Source organism: Mycteria americana, chromosome 25, assembly GCF_035582795.1.
Source record: "Mycteria americana isolate JAX WOST 10 ecotype Jacksonville Zoo and Gardens chromosome 25, USCA_MyAme_1.0, whole genome shotgun sequence".
In the NCBI taxonomy this organism is placed as follows: Eukaryota; Metazoa; Chordata; class Aves; order Ciconiiformes; family Ciconiidae; genus Mycteria; species Mycteria americana.
The window spans coordinates 882,126-895,583 of NC_134389.1; the positions used below are offsets into that span (position 1 = coordinate 882,126).

Here is a 13,458-nt window from a genome sequence, read left to right on the forward strand (position 1 = left end):
GTAGACCACTGAGCACCTACAGCTCCAGCTCTGTCCTTGGAAGGGGAACAAAAACCATCATATCTTCAGCAAAAACATCAACCAGCCAAGAGCTGATGGGCCAAGACCCTCATGCGATGAAGGAAAAAAAATTTGACTTAACACAAACATACAATCTGGGGGGCTCTGGGAGGGTACCGGGGCCATGGGAGGGTTCTCGCAGGTACTGGGTGGGTATAGGTGGCACTGGGAGGGTGTTGAGTGGCTCTTGGGGGGTCCTGAAGAGTTTTAAGGTGTACTTGGGTGCTCAGCAGGGTGACTGGGAGGTTCTGGGGTGCTCTGGGGTGTTCTAGAGGCTTGGGGAGGGCTTGGGGGTGCTCTGAGGGCACACTGGGGGCACTTGGAAGGTCCTTGAGGGCTTTGGAGGATATGGGGGGGGGGTCTGGGAGTGTATGGGGGATACTGGGAGGACCTTGTGGGCTCTGGTGAGTCCTGGGAGGCTCTGGGAAGGTCTTGGAAGATACTGAGGGGGCTTTGATGAGGGTGCTGGAGAAAGCTGGAGGGTCCTGGGTGGCTCTGTGGCATACTAGGGGTCTGGAAGGGTCCTGGGGGACTTTTGAGGGTATTGGGGATCTGGGAAGGTACTGGGGGCACTAGAAGGGTCCTGGGGTTTTGGGTGGGTACTGGAGGGTGCTGGTGGGTCCCTCCTCAGACTTTCTTTGCGTGCCAGAGCACTCATTTCGTCCTCTGTGCTAATTAGGATGCCTCTATTCAGTCCCTCGCCCTATGAGAACTGATGTTCTCCACTCAGATCCTGTCTCAAGTTCTTCTTTTCTTCCCCAAGCTTTCTATTGTCTCTGTAACGGCCTTAGGACCCTCTGAGTTCCCTCACAAGTCATCCTCGCTTTCCTTGTGCCCCAGAGGTCTCTGTGTGCCTTTTACTCTGTCCGAGACCCCTGTTTTGGTCTTTGAGCCCCTCTAGAACTTTTAACCCAAGTCCAAAACAGAGCCCAAGACCGACACGGATCCCCAGCTACGGCTCCCACACAAAAGGGGCCAGGACTGAAAGCTTTTTGCAGCAGTCGCCTTTCCTTGGCAGCCCCTTCTCAGCCCCCAAACACTGGGGCTCTTCGCTTTCTCTCTCTCCAAACCCTAACCTTCACCCTAACCCTAACCCAGGAAGGAGACGGAACCCCACCCATTGCTCCCACACAAAAGCACCCAGGACTAAAACCTTCTGGCAGCCCTCACCTTTCCTCATCAGCCCCTTCGCAGCCGCACAAACACTGCAGCTCTGCCCTTTCTCTCACAAAAACCTTAGCCCTCACCCCAAATCCAACCCAACCTTTCGAAAGGCCACGGCGAAGCCCAGCAACGATCCCAGGGCTCTCTGGAGGGCAGCAGGGCCCCTTGCAGGCCAGGGTGGAGCAGTATATTTTTTAATTAAAGGTGGCGTTTGCAAATACCCCTTCTCCAGGTCATCCCCTCTCTAGCTTAAGTGAAGGCCCAGGGCGGGAAGGAAGGCAGGGGCGGTGGCACGCTCTGCGCATGCGCGGAGTCCCTCGGTGGGCGGAGAAGAACTACATTTCCCAGCGTGCCTCGGGGGGGGGGGTGTGTGTGTTATGGCAGCGGCGATCACTTCCGGTCACCGGGGACTTCTGGTAGCCGGTGCCTGGGCTCAGTGTTCCGCCGGGCGGCGACGGTGAGGGGCGGCCGGGGGGGGGGGGCCTGGGGGCAAGGCAGGCCTGGAGGGGTGGCAGGGGGGGTCCTTAGGGAGGGGAGGAGGATCTGTGGGGCAGGAGAGGGCCTTTGGAGGGCAGAGATGGGGGTCTGTGGGGCAGGGGAGGGTCTGTGGAGCCAAGAGCTGGGGGGTCTGTGGGGCAGGGGAGGGCCTGTGGAGGGCAGAGATGGGGGTCTGTGGGGCAGGGGAGAACTGGGGGGGTCTGTGGGGCAGGGGAGGGTCTGTGGAGGGCAGAGATGGGGGTCTGTGGGGCAGGGGAGAACTGGGGGGGTCTGTGGGGCAGGGGAGGGTCTGTGGAGCCAAGAGCTGGGGGGTCTGTGTGGCAGGGGAGGGTCTGTGGAGGGCAGAGATGGGGGTCTGTGGGGCAGGGGAGGGTCTGTGGAGGGCAGAGATGGGGGTCTGTGGGGCAGGGGAGAACTGGGGGGGTCTGTGGGGCAGGGGAGGGTCTGTGGAGGGCAGAGCTGGGGGGTCTGTGGGGCAGGGGAGGGTCTGTGGAGGGCAGAGATGGGGGTCTGTGGGGCAGGGGAGGGCCTGTGGAGGGGAGAGCTGGGGGGGTCTGTGGGGCAGGGGAGGGTCTGTGATGGGGCTGGGGCTGGGGGGTTGTGGAATGGAGCAGGTTCATGGAGGGGGAGCCCTGGGAGGGTTCTGTGGGGGTCAGAGAGGTCCCTGGCGGGGGGGGGGGGGGGGGCCTGTCTTGGGAGCGGGCTTTGTGGGGATGTGGGGGACCAGGCAGGGTTTGCTCCCAAAGCTCTGGGGGGGTCACTGAGCTGGGGCAGCGCTGGTGTCCGGGCCCTGGGTCTCCTGCAGGCAGCAGTCGGTGAAACAGGGGGGTTCTTTGGTTTGTGGGGAGCCCTCCAGGCTGCGTGGGTGCGTAGGAGCAGCCCGGGGTGGAAATGCCGGCGTGAAAACGGTGGCAGGGGAACATTGAGGGGAAGGAAGGGTCCCCTGGCATAGAGAGCGGGGGCTCTGACACCTCAGCGTATATAGGTAGCCTATATAACGGGGTGCGGTGTCCTCGTCCTCTCTGTGAGGCAGCTCCGGAGATGCTGGGCTCAGGGAAATAAGGACACGTGGCCCGAAGCAGGGAGTTCAGGGAGAGAAAGGCCACCGGTGGGAGTTGGTAGTCCCTCGGTGGCTGGGAATAAGAGCTCGTGCTTTCTGAGAATACAGGGAATCTGGTGGGGAGAAGAAGCAGCTCTGTTTTGTCAGAGGTGGCACAGGCAGTGGTGGAAAGCTGCCGTCCTTCGCCCTGCTGCTTCAGTGATAGGAGAGATACCGGTTGGGGCTTCGAAAAGGGAGACAACCATCTTTTCTGCCGTGCCTGCCAACCGACACCGTTGCTGTGCCGTTACCTGTGCGCTTTCCAGCAAGAACGTCGGTGTCTGAGGGGCAGCTGCAGACCCGCGTGCTGCCAGGGCTGTTTCTCCCTGCTCTGTGATATCCCTTATCAATATTGCTGCGAGGTACACGGCTCTTCGTGTCTTGCTGCACGTGAAGGCTTGAATTGTCTCATTTAGCGTCCCGTTTGCGTTCTCTTTGCAATAAAATCATCAGCGATACTCCATTTTTCTTTTTGCTTCTAGGTGAGGCTCCTGATTCTCGCTGCGTTTGCCCTGTTCTGCATGGCTCGCTGCCAGGAAGGGGCCAGGCTCCTGGCCTCCAAATCACTGTTAAACGGCTATGCCGTGGAGGACCGGACTCTGCAGTACATCATCTGCGCTGCTGGCTCCAGGTAAGCCTTGTCTCGCGCTCACCAGGAGCAAATCTCCACGCGTGTGTGTGTGTCTGCGGGGTCTGAGGCTGTTTCTAGGCTCCGCGGTGTGCTGTTATCTTTGCTCCCCCTAAGCCTGAGCTCACCACCGGTGCTTGAAGATCCGACCCTGCGATTTGCCTTTTCCTTCCCGTTCCTTTGTCCCTGCTTTCGCTGTTTCCTGCTTTCACCTCGTGGCTGCTCTAGCTGCGTGGCGCAGTTCCTCGTGTTTCATCTTGTGACATTCCCCTCCCCATGCACACAGATGCTCTTTCTTGGCTTTGTGAGCTTTTCTGACATCCAGTTTCCTGACTTTTTGCAGCTTCTCTCAGCTTTGTCTTCCTCTTCCTGCAATCTTGTAATACACCTTGACTCTCCTCCCCATCTTGGTGCCTTTTTATGTTTCAAAAGTCAGTTCTTCCAGCTGTTAATTGTCAGTATGGAGCTGCCATCGCTCTATGGCTCACTCAGTGAGTAGAATACCAAATCTGAGACTCTTTCTTTCTTGAGTTTAGTGCTGCCTTAAATACGGAGCCGTCGGATGATTCTTCACCCTCAGAGGATTTTGGCGTCGTCTCTGGGATGTTCGATGTCCAGTGGCTCCGGATCGCTCGGTATCTTCTCACGTTTTGAAATTTCGCCCCTCCCAACGCTCGTTCTTACCCCTGAACGTGCTGCAGCTCTGCTGTCCTCATTCATTGTCACCGGGATTCCGGACCCTGGGCAGGGTGTTGTGGGGAAGGAGGAGCAGCCGGATCTGCCTTGGGTGGGCCTGGACGTCTGTAACGCCAGAGGACTGGGATCTGTTGGCAGGACTGCCTTTGGCACCTGATTCGATTCTCTTCTTTACCCGTCTCCTTACTTTTCTTCCTTTGACGAAATGCAACTGTTTTCCCTAAGTTACAGATCTCGGAGTGAGTGACGTGTCCCACGCTGCGACTCTGCCGCCTCTTGAAGCTGGTTACTTCAACTTCACCTCTGCTACCGTGACATACCTGGCACAGGAGGGTGGACAAGTGGTGGTGAGTGATTTGATTTGACAGTTCGTGCAACTGCTGGACATCAGATACGCCTGGCTGTGCTCTTTAAGCTTGTTAGGAGATGATGCGTGCCACTGCACTCATACTGCACGTGCTGTTGCAAGAAGGAAAGGTGGCAAATACTATCCTCCTCTTCCTCCTCCCCTTTTTTAGGTTGGTTTCGTGAGTGCTCCTGGGCAGGGAGGAATCCTGGCTCAGCGTGAGTTTGACAGGAGGTCCTCGCCTTGCTTCGTAAGTATCTTCCAATTAATAATTGAAATTACACCGCAGCGATCATGCAACCCAGCACGGTGCCCGTTTGTGGTGTCTTGGGTTTGTACTACCGTCACCTGAAAAACTCCAGCGTGGGTTCTAGTTAACCTGTGTCAGTTGTCCAGAAGAAAATATCACAGGAAGAGCAGTTTCCATCTCCGCTGCCTCTGTGAAGGAGCTGGCACTGTGGGACTTGGGCCAGAAGCTTTGGGAGTGGAAGATCTGATGGTTATAACTCAGCTGCGTGTGGTTTGTTCTGAATTCTTTCTAACAGTTTCTCCTTCCAGCTGGACTGGGCAGCTTTCAGTGCGATCACCGTCGGGGTGCTGCTGCTGTGGGACTTGAGCAAGAGAAAATACGATGCCCTCAAAGAGAAGTGAGCAAAGCCAAATGCCACCAGCACCCCAGCGCTCAGGAGAGAGCAAACGTTAACCCACCCAGCACTGCGGCTGTGTTTGGATCAGCAACAGCCTGCAAAAGCACTGCCTGGGCTACGCTTCAGCCCTGTCGCTTCAGTGGCAGTGGCGTGTTGCCTTCTCCCTTAAAAAAAAGGAAGAAAAAAACACCAAAAAGCCCACAAGCAACCCCCCTTGTTTGCGTATTCAGAGCAGAACGCCCTTGCTCTGTTGCAGATAAGTGCCGGTGCGGCTGCGACACGAACGCGTTAACACCCGGCGCGGTTTATTTGTGGGGGTGCAGCTCTGCAGCATTTCTGGCATCTGTGCTGCCTCCCAGCCTCCCTTCCGCCAAGTGGACCTCTGCCTGCTGCCGTCTTCTCCAACCCTGTGAATCTTGGGGGGACCCCCTCCTCCGGGTGCTGCCCACCTTGCCGAAACACCTGCGGGAAGGAGCTCTACCTAGCGCTGATAACAAACCTCCTTTTGCCAGGGGCTTGGCGGAGCTCCGCTGCTAGGCGGGGCACGGGAAGCCCCATTGTATTTCAGTGTGCTGCGTTGTTTGGGGTTTATTCTTTTTTTTTCTTCCTGGTTGCTCTGTCGAGGTGTGTTGAGGAACTGAAGGCTTTGTAATAAAACAAACACCACGGAAGAAGCCTGCTTTTCTTTTTACCGGGAGGGCCTGGAGGCACCTGGCTGCCTCCAAGAGCAGCTAAAAGGCATACGGTCAGGAAAATAAATCGGTACGTTACTCCGTCAGTAAAATAAGTGGAAGAATGAGAGCAGGGGGAACGTGTGGGGAGCAGAAATCGCTTCGCCAGGTTCATCCCTCTGTTCTCCGAGGGGCTGGTACCTCGCACCAGCTTTCCTGAGAGCCCCAAGCACTAGTATAAGGTTTCTCTTCACCGCCATAAATAAATGATAGCGTGGCAGCCTGTCGGGCATGGATTTGTGCTTTTTCTCTGGAGGAGGTAGTGGCACAGCGATGACGTGGCTCAGGGGACCCACACGGGGTGAGAGGGGGTTGTTTCTGCCCCAAGATTCGGGCGAGGGCTCCGTGGTGGCTCGTGGCTGGGCTCCCGTGGCACCGTACGGCCCGGTCCGGCCGCGCGTCGGACCCCGCTCACCAGCACGGTGGTGGCAGCCGAGAATTTCGTGTTGGTGGATAGAAATCGCGGGCCGTGCTGGAGCGAACACTGTGCCTTTGTTACCAGAACAATGTTTCCAAGCTGGGATTCCTCACCCCCTCGCCCCAACCTTCGCTGCCACCGGTTGCACCCTTTGTTTTGCCCGGCGAGCGTCGTAACTGGCAGGATTAGGGAGACGGTCGCTGTTTGATGCTCAAGAAACTCTCTCTGAAGGGTGCAGGGGCTTTGTGCTAACAGGTCTGACTGGTGCAGCCCACTCAGACGTGCCCGGCAGCGGAGATTTTCTCGCCAGGCTGAGAGGTAAGGCTGCTCCCGCCGCAAAACGGTTCCTGCCTGTTTTGGCAGCCGCCCCGGCTGCGCCCTCGGGATCCGCGGGCAGAAAAGGGTGAAGGTAACTAACGCCGGTTACCAGCCGCGCTCTGGTTCGGGCTTTCGAGGGCAGGCTGGGGAGGTTTTGGTGGGAGAGTGACGTAAAGAGGAGTTGTCTGCGTTGTATCTCTGATAGCGGTGCTCTTCTTTGAGCCTTGAATTGTGCTAGCGCTGGAAACACTGGGCATGGATGTGTCCGATACTGGTGTATTATGGTAGAGCTTCAGAGCTGGAGCTGTGAGCTAGCCCCATAGCATTAGCCAGGATGAGAGCCCTGAGGAACCAGAAAACCCTTGGAAATATTTATAGCGTTTTGGAGTCTCGGGTCCTCCTCGCCCGCAGAGCCTCAGGTGCTCGAAAACCAGGAGCCGAAACGGCTGCTGAGCTCCCGTGCAGCCCCAAAACCAGCGCGTGAGCTGGGGGAGGGCTTGTTCCCTGATCCCGAGCTGGGGACAGTACTCCAACTAAAATCCTCGTGGCTTCAGAAAAAACTCTGGAGCTTGTTCTGCAGCCCGGCCGCTGCGGTTTCTCTCCCCGCGGGGCAGGGCACGACCGAGCTGTGCCAGCTCCGGACCTGGGTGCTGCAGGTAGGCGTCACCTCCTGGCACCGCTCTCCCGAAAGCCGTGCAAAGGTCCCCGGTGCCACCCGTTTGTTTAAAACAAACGCGTTCCTCGCAGGCTGGATCTTTAGCCTGAGGAATATCGAGCAGAGAGACGGTGCCGCGGTGCCGGCTGGCTCTGGGGTGGGGGACCGGGGACGTGCCTGCGGCAGCGCAGCCCGGCCAGCGCGCGGCGAGAGGGCATTTATTTATTTTTCCTTTATTTTCTGCTGAACGGGTACTTCATGTGACAGCGGCGCTGGGACAACTCGAACAAAGACTGCGGGAGCTTTTCAAAACCTCCAGGCCGCTTCTGGCAGATGGGGATTAAACGTGCCGGGGTGTTTATTGCTCGCAAGTGCCTCTCGCGCGGGAACGGTTTGCTCCGTCTGCGGCTGCTTCGTTTCATGGTGGCTTTTCCCAGGAAATGAAATCCCTCCGGGATCCGGATGCGCTGGATTTGTCCGAGGTGCGTAATCCCGGGTTCGGCCCCACGGCAGTGGGGAGCAGACGGGGCTCAGCCCGACGGCAGACGGTGCTGCGTGGGCAGCGTGACGCTGCTCTGAGCTTGAGTCACCTCTGCTTTTCCTGCCCTTATCGCAGCTTGCGGGTGCCCTGCTCCCCACCCTGACCAGCTCTCTGCACCCACATCGGGTGCTTAAAGCTCAGCCCCGAGCCGACGGCGAGTTGTGCGGGGTTGGAAAAGCGCGGCTACGCCGAGCCAAAGCTACCCGGGGGCAGGAAACGCCCACCTTTGGGAGATGGGGAAACTGAGGCACGGAGTAACGCTCCTTGCCCTGCGGTGCCTTGAGCTTGCCCAGCTCCTGCCCGTTGCTACAACCTGCGACGGATTATCCGTACCTCCCGCCGGCTGCCACGGGAAGGGCTCCCGGGAGCCGGGAAGGGGCAGTTCAGACCCCGAGGGGGACCCTAAGGCTGTTCTTGCACCCTAAAAACTGACGGAGCGGGAAACAGGAGGGCTGCTCGGTGCCGAGCACGCAGCCCAGCGCAGAGCTGCAGCTGATGGGTGAGGGAGGAGAGAAATGGGGAGCAGGGGCCAATTTGGGGTGCACCATGAGGACCGGGGTATGCGTCCGTCCGTCCGCGGGCAGGGATGGGAGCAGAGGATCCGCAGGGCAAAGGGTTAACGGGGAAAAGGATCTGATTTGCCAAGTGGTTCCTGGTTTATTTTGTGTGTGAGAGAGGCAGGGACGAGGAGGAGGAGGAGGAGGAGGAGGAGGAGAGCCTCGGCTGGGGAGCTGGAGCAGGGCTGGTACCCGCTCCGGGCACCCGGCTCCCATGGGGCTCACCTGACAGGTACGTCCCCGGCAGCCCGGGGGTGACCTGGGGGGTGACCTGGGCCACCCAGGAGCCACCGTCCCCACTCGTGGGTTCTGCAGCACCCGTCTCGCCCGCTGCCACCGTCCCTTTTGTCCCACCGAGCCGCTCGCTGGCACCTTCCCTGCCCTTCGCCCTGTGCTGCGGCTGCACCCGCGGGACCACGGGGATGGGACGCCTGGGTCCCCCCTTCCGCGCTCCCTCCCTGGTGCTGACGGGGTTTGGCCCAAAGGTCGCCGTCGTGACCCTCGAGCCGGTCGCTCATCCCTCCGGTCCTCAGTTTTCCTGTCTAGTGGTGGTGGCCGGCACGAGCATCCTCCAGCCGCCTAGAAAGCCGGTGGCCGGCGGCTAATCCTTGCCAGTGCTGGGGAATCCGGCTCTCTGGAAAGAAACTGGGGGCAACGTGCTGACACCCATGTCCTGCCTGGGGCAGGGACGCGTTCACCCTCCGCCCGCTCCTCTGGATCTTCGGCAGAGGATGGACCCCTCCGTGGCATCGCGTCGGAGCGGCTTTTAGGAGGAAGACCTTGCTTCTTGCTTCCTCCCCTGGGAGCCGTGACTCCGACCTGGCACTTGCTGCTTCGGCTGGGTCCAAAGTGCTGGCGGAGCTGCCTGGAAGCGCAGGCTGGGTGCGCTGTGGCACCCGGTGCCCTCCGGCCCGCCTGGCACCCAGGGTGTCTGGGGACATGTCCCCAGGAGCCGGCGCTGGCGTGGGGCTGGAGGAGCTCGGTGCGGTCCCAACCCCTATCCACGCACTCCAGCGATGAGCGTTGGCCGTTCTCGGCACGGAGCAGAGGGGCTGGGTAGGGGCATCTCCCCCAGGTCCCTGTCCCCTGGCTGGGCCGAGCCGTCGTGCCGCGGTCCCCGCACTCCATCCGGGAGCCGAAGCCCGTCGGCGAGCACGGCCTGCGGGTAACGCGATCCCCAGCCTCCTCGCCGCTCCCCAGCTGGCGCTCACCGACATTTTGGGGGGATTGAAATACAAACGTGGACCTTAAGGCCAGCTCGGTGCCGGGCTTTTAGCGCTGCGGGGAGGAGCCCATCTCTCGCCGATGCATCCGGGCACCGGGCGGGTAACGCTGCGGTGCCCTGCCCGGGAGAGCCGTGCCGGTGGGAAGCCGCTGCCGGTGTCCCGGTGCCGACGGGCAGTGAATGGGGTGGGTTCGACTCGTTGGGGCGGAGGGGTGCACCCCGGGGCGCTGCGGCAGACCGGAGGGGGCAAGCGACGGCAGGGGCCGCTGAGGCTGGAGGGTTGCCCGCGGGGCTGGGGTTTGCTTTGGGGGATGCTGCTCGGCCGCCATGCTGCTCCGGAATCCCCACCCTTGTCCTGCCAGCTCCCCGCTCAGGAGGTTGGGTTTACACCCCCAGACCCCCAGCGGTTTTCTGGCACTAAAGCGGGAAGCTCCCGGGCATCCAGGTTGCTTTTCTGGGCGCCGACACCTGTACGAGTCTGGGAGCCCATAAATCACCAGGTCGCCTCGTGTGCTTTTGGGGAGAGCCGCGCTTAGGGACGCTATCTTTGCTATTTATCTCTTCTTCTGTATTTATGGCAAAGCTGCTCACTTGTTCTGGTCTGGTGCTGGGCAGATCGAAGGAAAGTGAGGGTTTTTTATCAGCTGACTGGGCCGGGAATGTGAAAACAGGAAAGTGGCTGAGCTCATCCCGTTTCCCTCCCTGTCCCAAGTGGGGCTGGCTGGGGGGAGGAGAGCTGCCCACTGGGCTCCACCGACCGCAGCAGGGTGAGTCGGGGCTGGGCAATGCCAGGGGAGGCTGCGCCAGCCCCGGGGGACGCCTCGGGCGCCGGCACGGCCACCGGTGCCGGGATTTTGGGATTATGGGCAGGTGTGGGCAGCGTGGACCGGAGCGGTGGGCTGGATCTCAGGGACCGGGGCGCTCCGCTGGGGTTTGCAGCCCTGGCTCCGGCTTGCTAACGGCGGCAGGAGAAGGGGGCTTTGCTTCACGGGGTGGGGGGATAACGTGGTCCGGACAGGGCCAACAGCGCTGCACTGATGCTGCTGCAAGATGGAGGGACTGGGCGCGATGGGGAGCCGGGTTTGGGGGGGCTGAAAGCTTCACCCCGCAGCGGCCTTTCTTGGAGGGCTTTCGTAGCTGCTTGGTGTGGGCAGCCCGGGCGTCTCGGGGGTGTCGGGATGCTTGGGGGCTTCCCCAGCCTGGCGTGGCCTTTCGGGGAGGGGCACGGCCAGGCTGAAACCTCCCCGGGTCCCATCCTGCTGCCGTGCTGGGACCAGCCCGTGCAGGGGCCGGATGCCACCAGACTAAACCCAGGTCCCCAGGCGAGTGCAAAGCAACCTGAGCATCCTCTCCCGAGGGTCGGCTGCTCCGGGGGGGGGACGTATCCCCCCAGGGAGGTGGAAATTTGGGGGTTTTGTGTCCAGGCGGATGGGCCGCATCCTTGCGGGGTCACCCTGGGGCGGTGGGACCCCGTCACTGCTCAGCCCCCTCGGCCGAGCTGGCGAGGAGCCGCTCTCATCCCAGCCAAATTCCTGGGCGCTTAATGAGTAACCGGCGGCGAGGTGCGGGGCCGTGCTCGGCCCCGAGTGGGTGTTCCTGTGCGTTCCTGCCAGCCGCGGCCCCCCCGGCCGTGTTTGTGCAGGGCCGGGGGCCGGGGGGCCAGGAACCCTCTCCATCGCGGCACCGCTGCCGCGGGGTCGGGGGGCCCCGCGAGGTCAGCGTGCGGGGGGCGGGGGGGGACGCGACCGGGAAGGGCAGCTCCTCTTTATGGCCATCATAAGCTTTACGGGCTGTTCAAAGCTCCGAGAGCAGCCGTAAAAGCAATCTGGGGGAGCTAGGGAGGTCTGCAGAGCTCAGCTGAGACCCCCCCAACTCGTTTCATGCCCCGGGCTGGCCACCCCCGACGCCTCCGCTCCTCCCTCCCGCAGCATCTGGCCCCGAGCGCAGCATGGACGGTCCCGACATCTTCCTGGGTCCCTGCGAAGGTGCCCTCTGCGGGGCCCCGGGTCAGCAACGTCGCTGCGTGTCGGCCCTGGAGCCTGGCACCGCACCCAGCCCCAGCGCCAAGGCCAGCTGGGAGGAGGAGGAGGAGGAGGAGGAAGATCAGGATGAAGACCGCTTTCGGGGGGTGCCGTTGCGGCGATCCTGCGCCCTCCGGACCTCCATCCGCTCCTGGGACCCCTTCCGCCGGCACAGCTGGGAGCCGGGCAAGGAGCTGCGTGGGGTCCCCGGCTACGACCAGCTCAGGTAGCAGCGACCTGCCCCGTGTCCCCGTCCCAGCCCTGCCGCCGTCCCCTCGTCCGTGCCCTCGCGCCGCTGCTCCCGAGCCCCCCGATCCGGGGGTCGGGGTCCTCCGTGCAGCGTCCCGGCGATGAGCGTCCCTTGCCCTGACCCAGCGGGGATGCCACAAAAGCCGGGCGCTCGCCCCACGGGGATGGGGGTCCCGGTTTGGCGGTGTGTCCCCCCCCTCCAGCTCAGGGTCCCCCTCTCCCTGCCGCAGCGTGAGTCTCAAAGGGCTGAGCCCCGACGACATCGACTCCAGCGCGGAGCAGCTGGACGGGCTGGGGCGGCACCGGCGGGATCCCCGGCGAGCCCCCCTCGTCCACAGCAACGACGACCTGGAGTCCCTCCTCTCCCAGGACGAGGAGGACGAGGCCGATGTGCAGCGGGCACAGGTAGGAGCCTCCTCCTCCTCCTCCTCCTCCTCCTCCTGCCACCCCAGGGTGCCCCTTCCCACAGCACCCACCTCCTCCTGCAGCCGGGGGATGGATTCAGGGGCTGAGCCTGGGTGAGGGCAGGGGACCCCGGGAGAGGGGACCACAATGGGTGCTGAGGAACGCCCCATCCTGGGTGGCTTTGCCACCATCCTGGGACTGGGATGCTCCCGCCCGAGCTGTGTTATCCTCTGGGAGCAGCTTCGTTTTTGGGGGATCGACGGCAGGGAGGGGAAAACAGATGGGCCACGAGCCTGGGGACCATCCGGCAGCGGTACGAGTCTGGGGGCACCATCCTGGGGACCAGCGGCTGCCCTGTGCCGCCCGCCAGGCCCCGGCAAAGGGCAGGTAGAGAGGGTGGCAGGGACAGGAGCCGGTGGCCCCGGTGCCAACCCCATCACCGCTGGCAGGAGGACGCACGGAGGCTGCCGGCGTACCGGGCCGGGCAGAGCGCCGGCGGCTGCGCCCTCTCCAAATCGGCATCGCTCAGCGTCATCGACAGCTTCCCCGACGCAGACGGTGAGGAGTGGCACGCGTGTCCCCCCCGGGCAGGACCGGGGCGATGGCCCCCACGCTGCACCCCCCCGCGCCGCATCCCCGTCCCTGCTCAAACCTCCCTAATAACGACCCAAAATCAATGCCGCTGCCGCCAAAGTTAATTATTTCTCATCCCCCCCCCCCGTCCCCCCCGTGGCAGCCTGGACCGCGGCAGATGCTTCACCGACCAAAAGAGCCGGCTTCTCTCCCCGCGCTTCGGCCCCTCTTTTAATTCGCCTTTCTTTTGCCGTTACAGAAATTTCCCTCTTCGCCTCCCAGCAGAGCCTGGTCAATGGGTGAGTCGGGGCGGGGGCGCAGCCCCGGGGCTGGGGGTGCAGGTCGTACCCCTGTGCCGGGCTGTGACCAGGGCAGCTCGGGGACCAGAGAGCCCCCAGGGGAGGTTTAGAGATGAAAATATTGGCCCAAATAGGGATTTTTTTTTTTTTGCTTGCTTGTGGCTGCAGAGAGGGGACGGGGCGGCTGCGTGCGAGGGGGTCGAGCTGAGACCCGACACAATTCACTCACTCCCAGCATCGGGGTCCGCAGGAGCAAACCCCCAGGGACCAGCAGGCTGGGGGGGACGGCGTGTGTCCCCCCCAGTCCCCCGGCTGCCCAGCCCCGCTC

The 13,458-nt window shown here is 62.0% G+C and overlaps 1 protein-coding gene across 1 annotated transcript; it reads left to right on the forward strand.

Moving 5' to 3' along the window:
- The first annotated feature begins 184 nt into the window (after nucleotides 1-184).
- On the forward strand, nucleotides 185-5,898 carry LOC142420586 (translocon-associated protein subunit beta-like). Its single transcript, XM_075524675.1, has 6 exons — nucleotides 185-202; nucleotides 1,484-1,681; nucleotides 3,304-3,452; nucleotides 3,986-4,084; nucleotides 4,371-4,492; nucleotides 5,050-5,898. Exons 1-5 carry the CDS (start codon nucleotides 185-187, stop codon nucleotides 4,390-4,392), a joined length of 486 nt encoding a protein of 161 aa, XP_075380790.1. The 3' UTR covers nucleotides 4,393-4,492; nucleotides 5,050-5,898.
- Nucleotides 5,899-13,458: the final 7,560 nt, after the last annotated feature.

What these genes read in the sequence shown, in the direction of transcription:
- LOC142420586 (XM_075524675.1), top strand. An exon ending in TGTTCCGCCGGGCGGCGACG is followed by an intron (nt 1,682 to 3,303) that starts GTGAGGGGCGGC and finishes TTTTGCTTCTAG; the next exon opens with GTGAGGCTCCTGATTCTCGC. An exon ending in ATCTGCGCTGCTGGCTCCAG is followed by an intron (nt 3,453 to 3,985) that starts GTAAGCCTTGTC and finishes TCTTGAGTTTAG; the next exon opens with TGCTGCCTTAAATACGGAGC.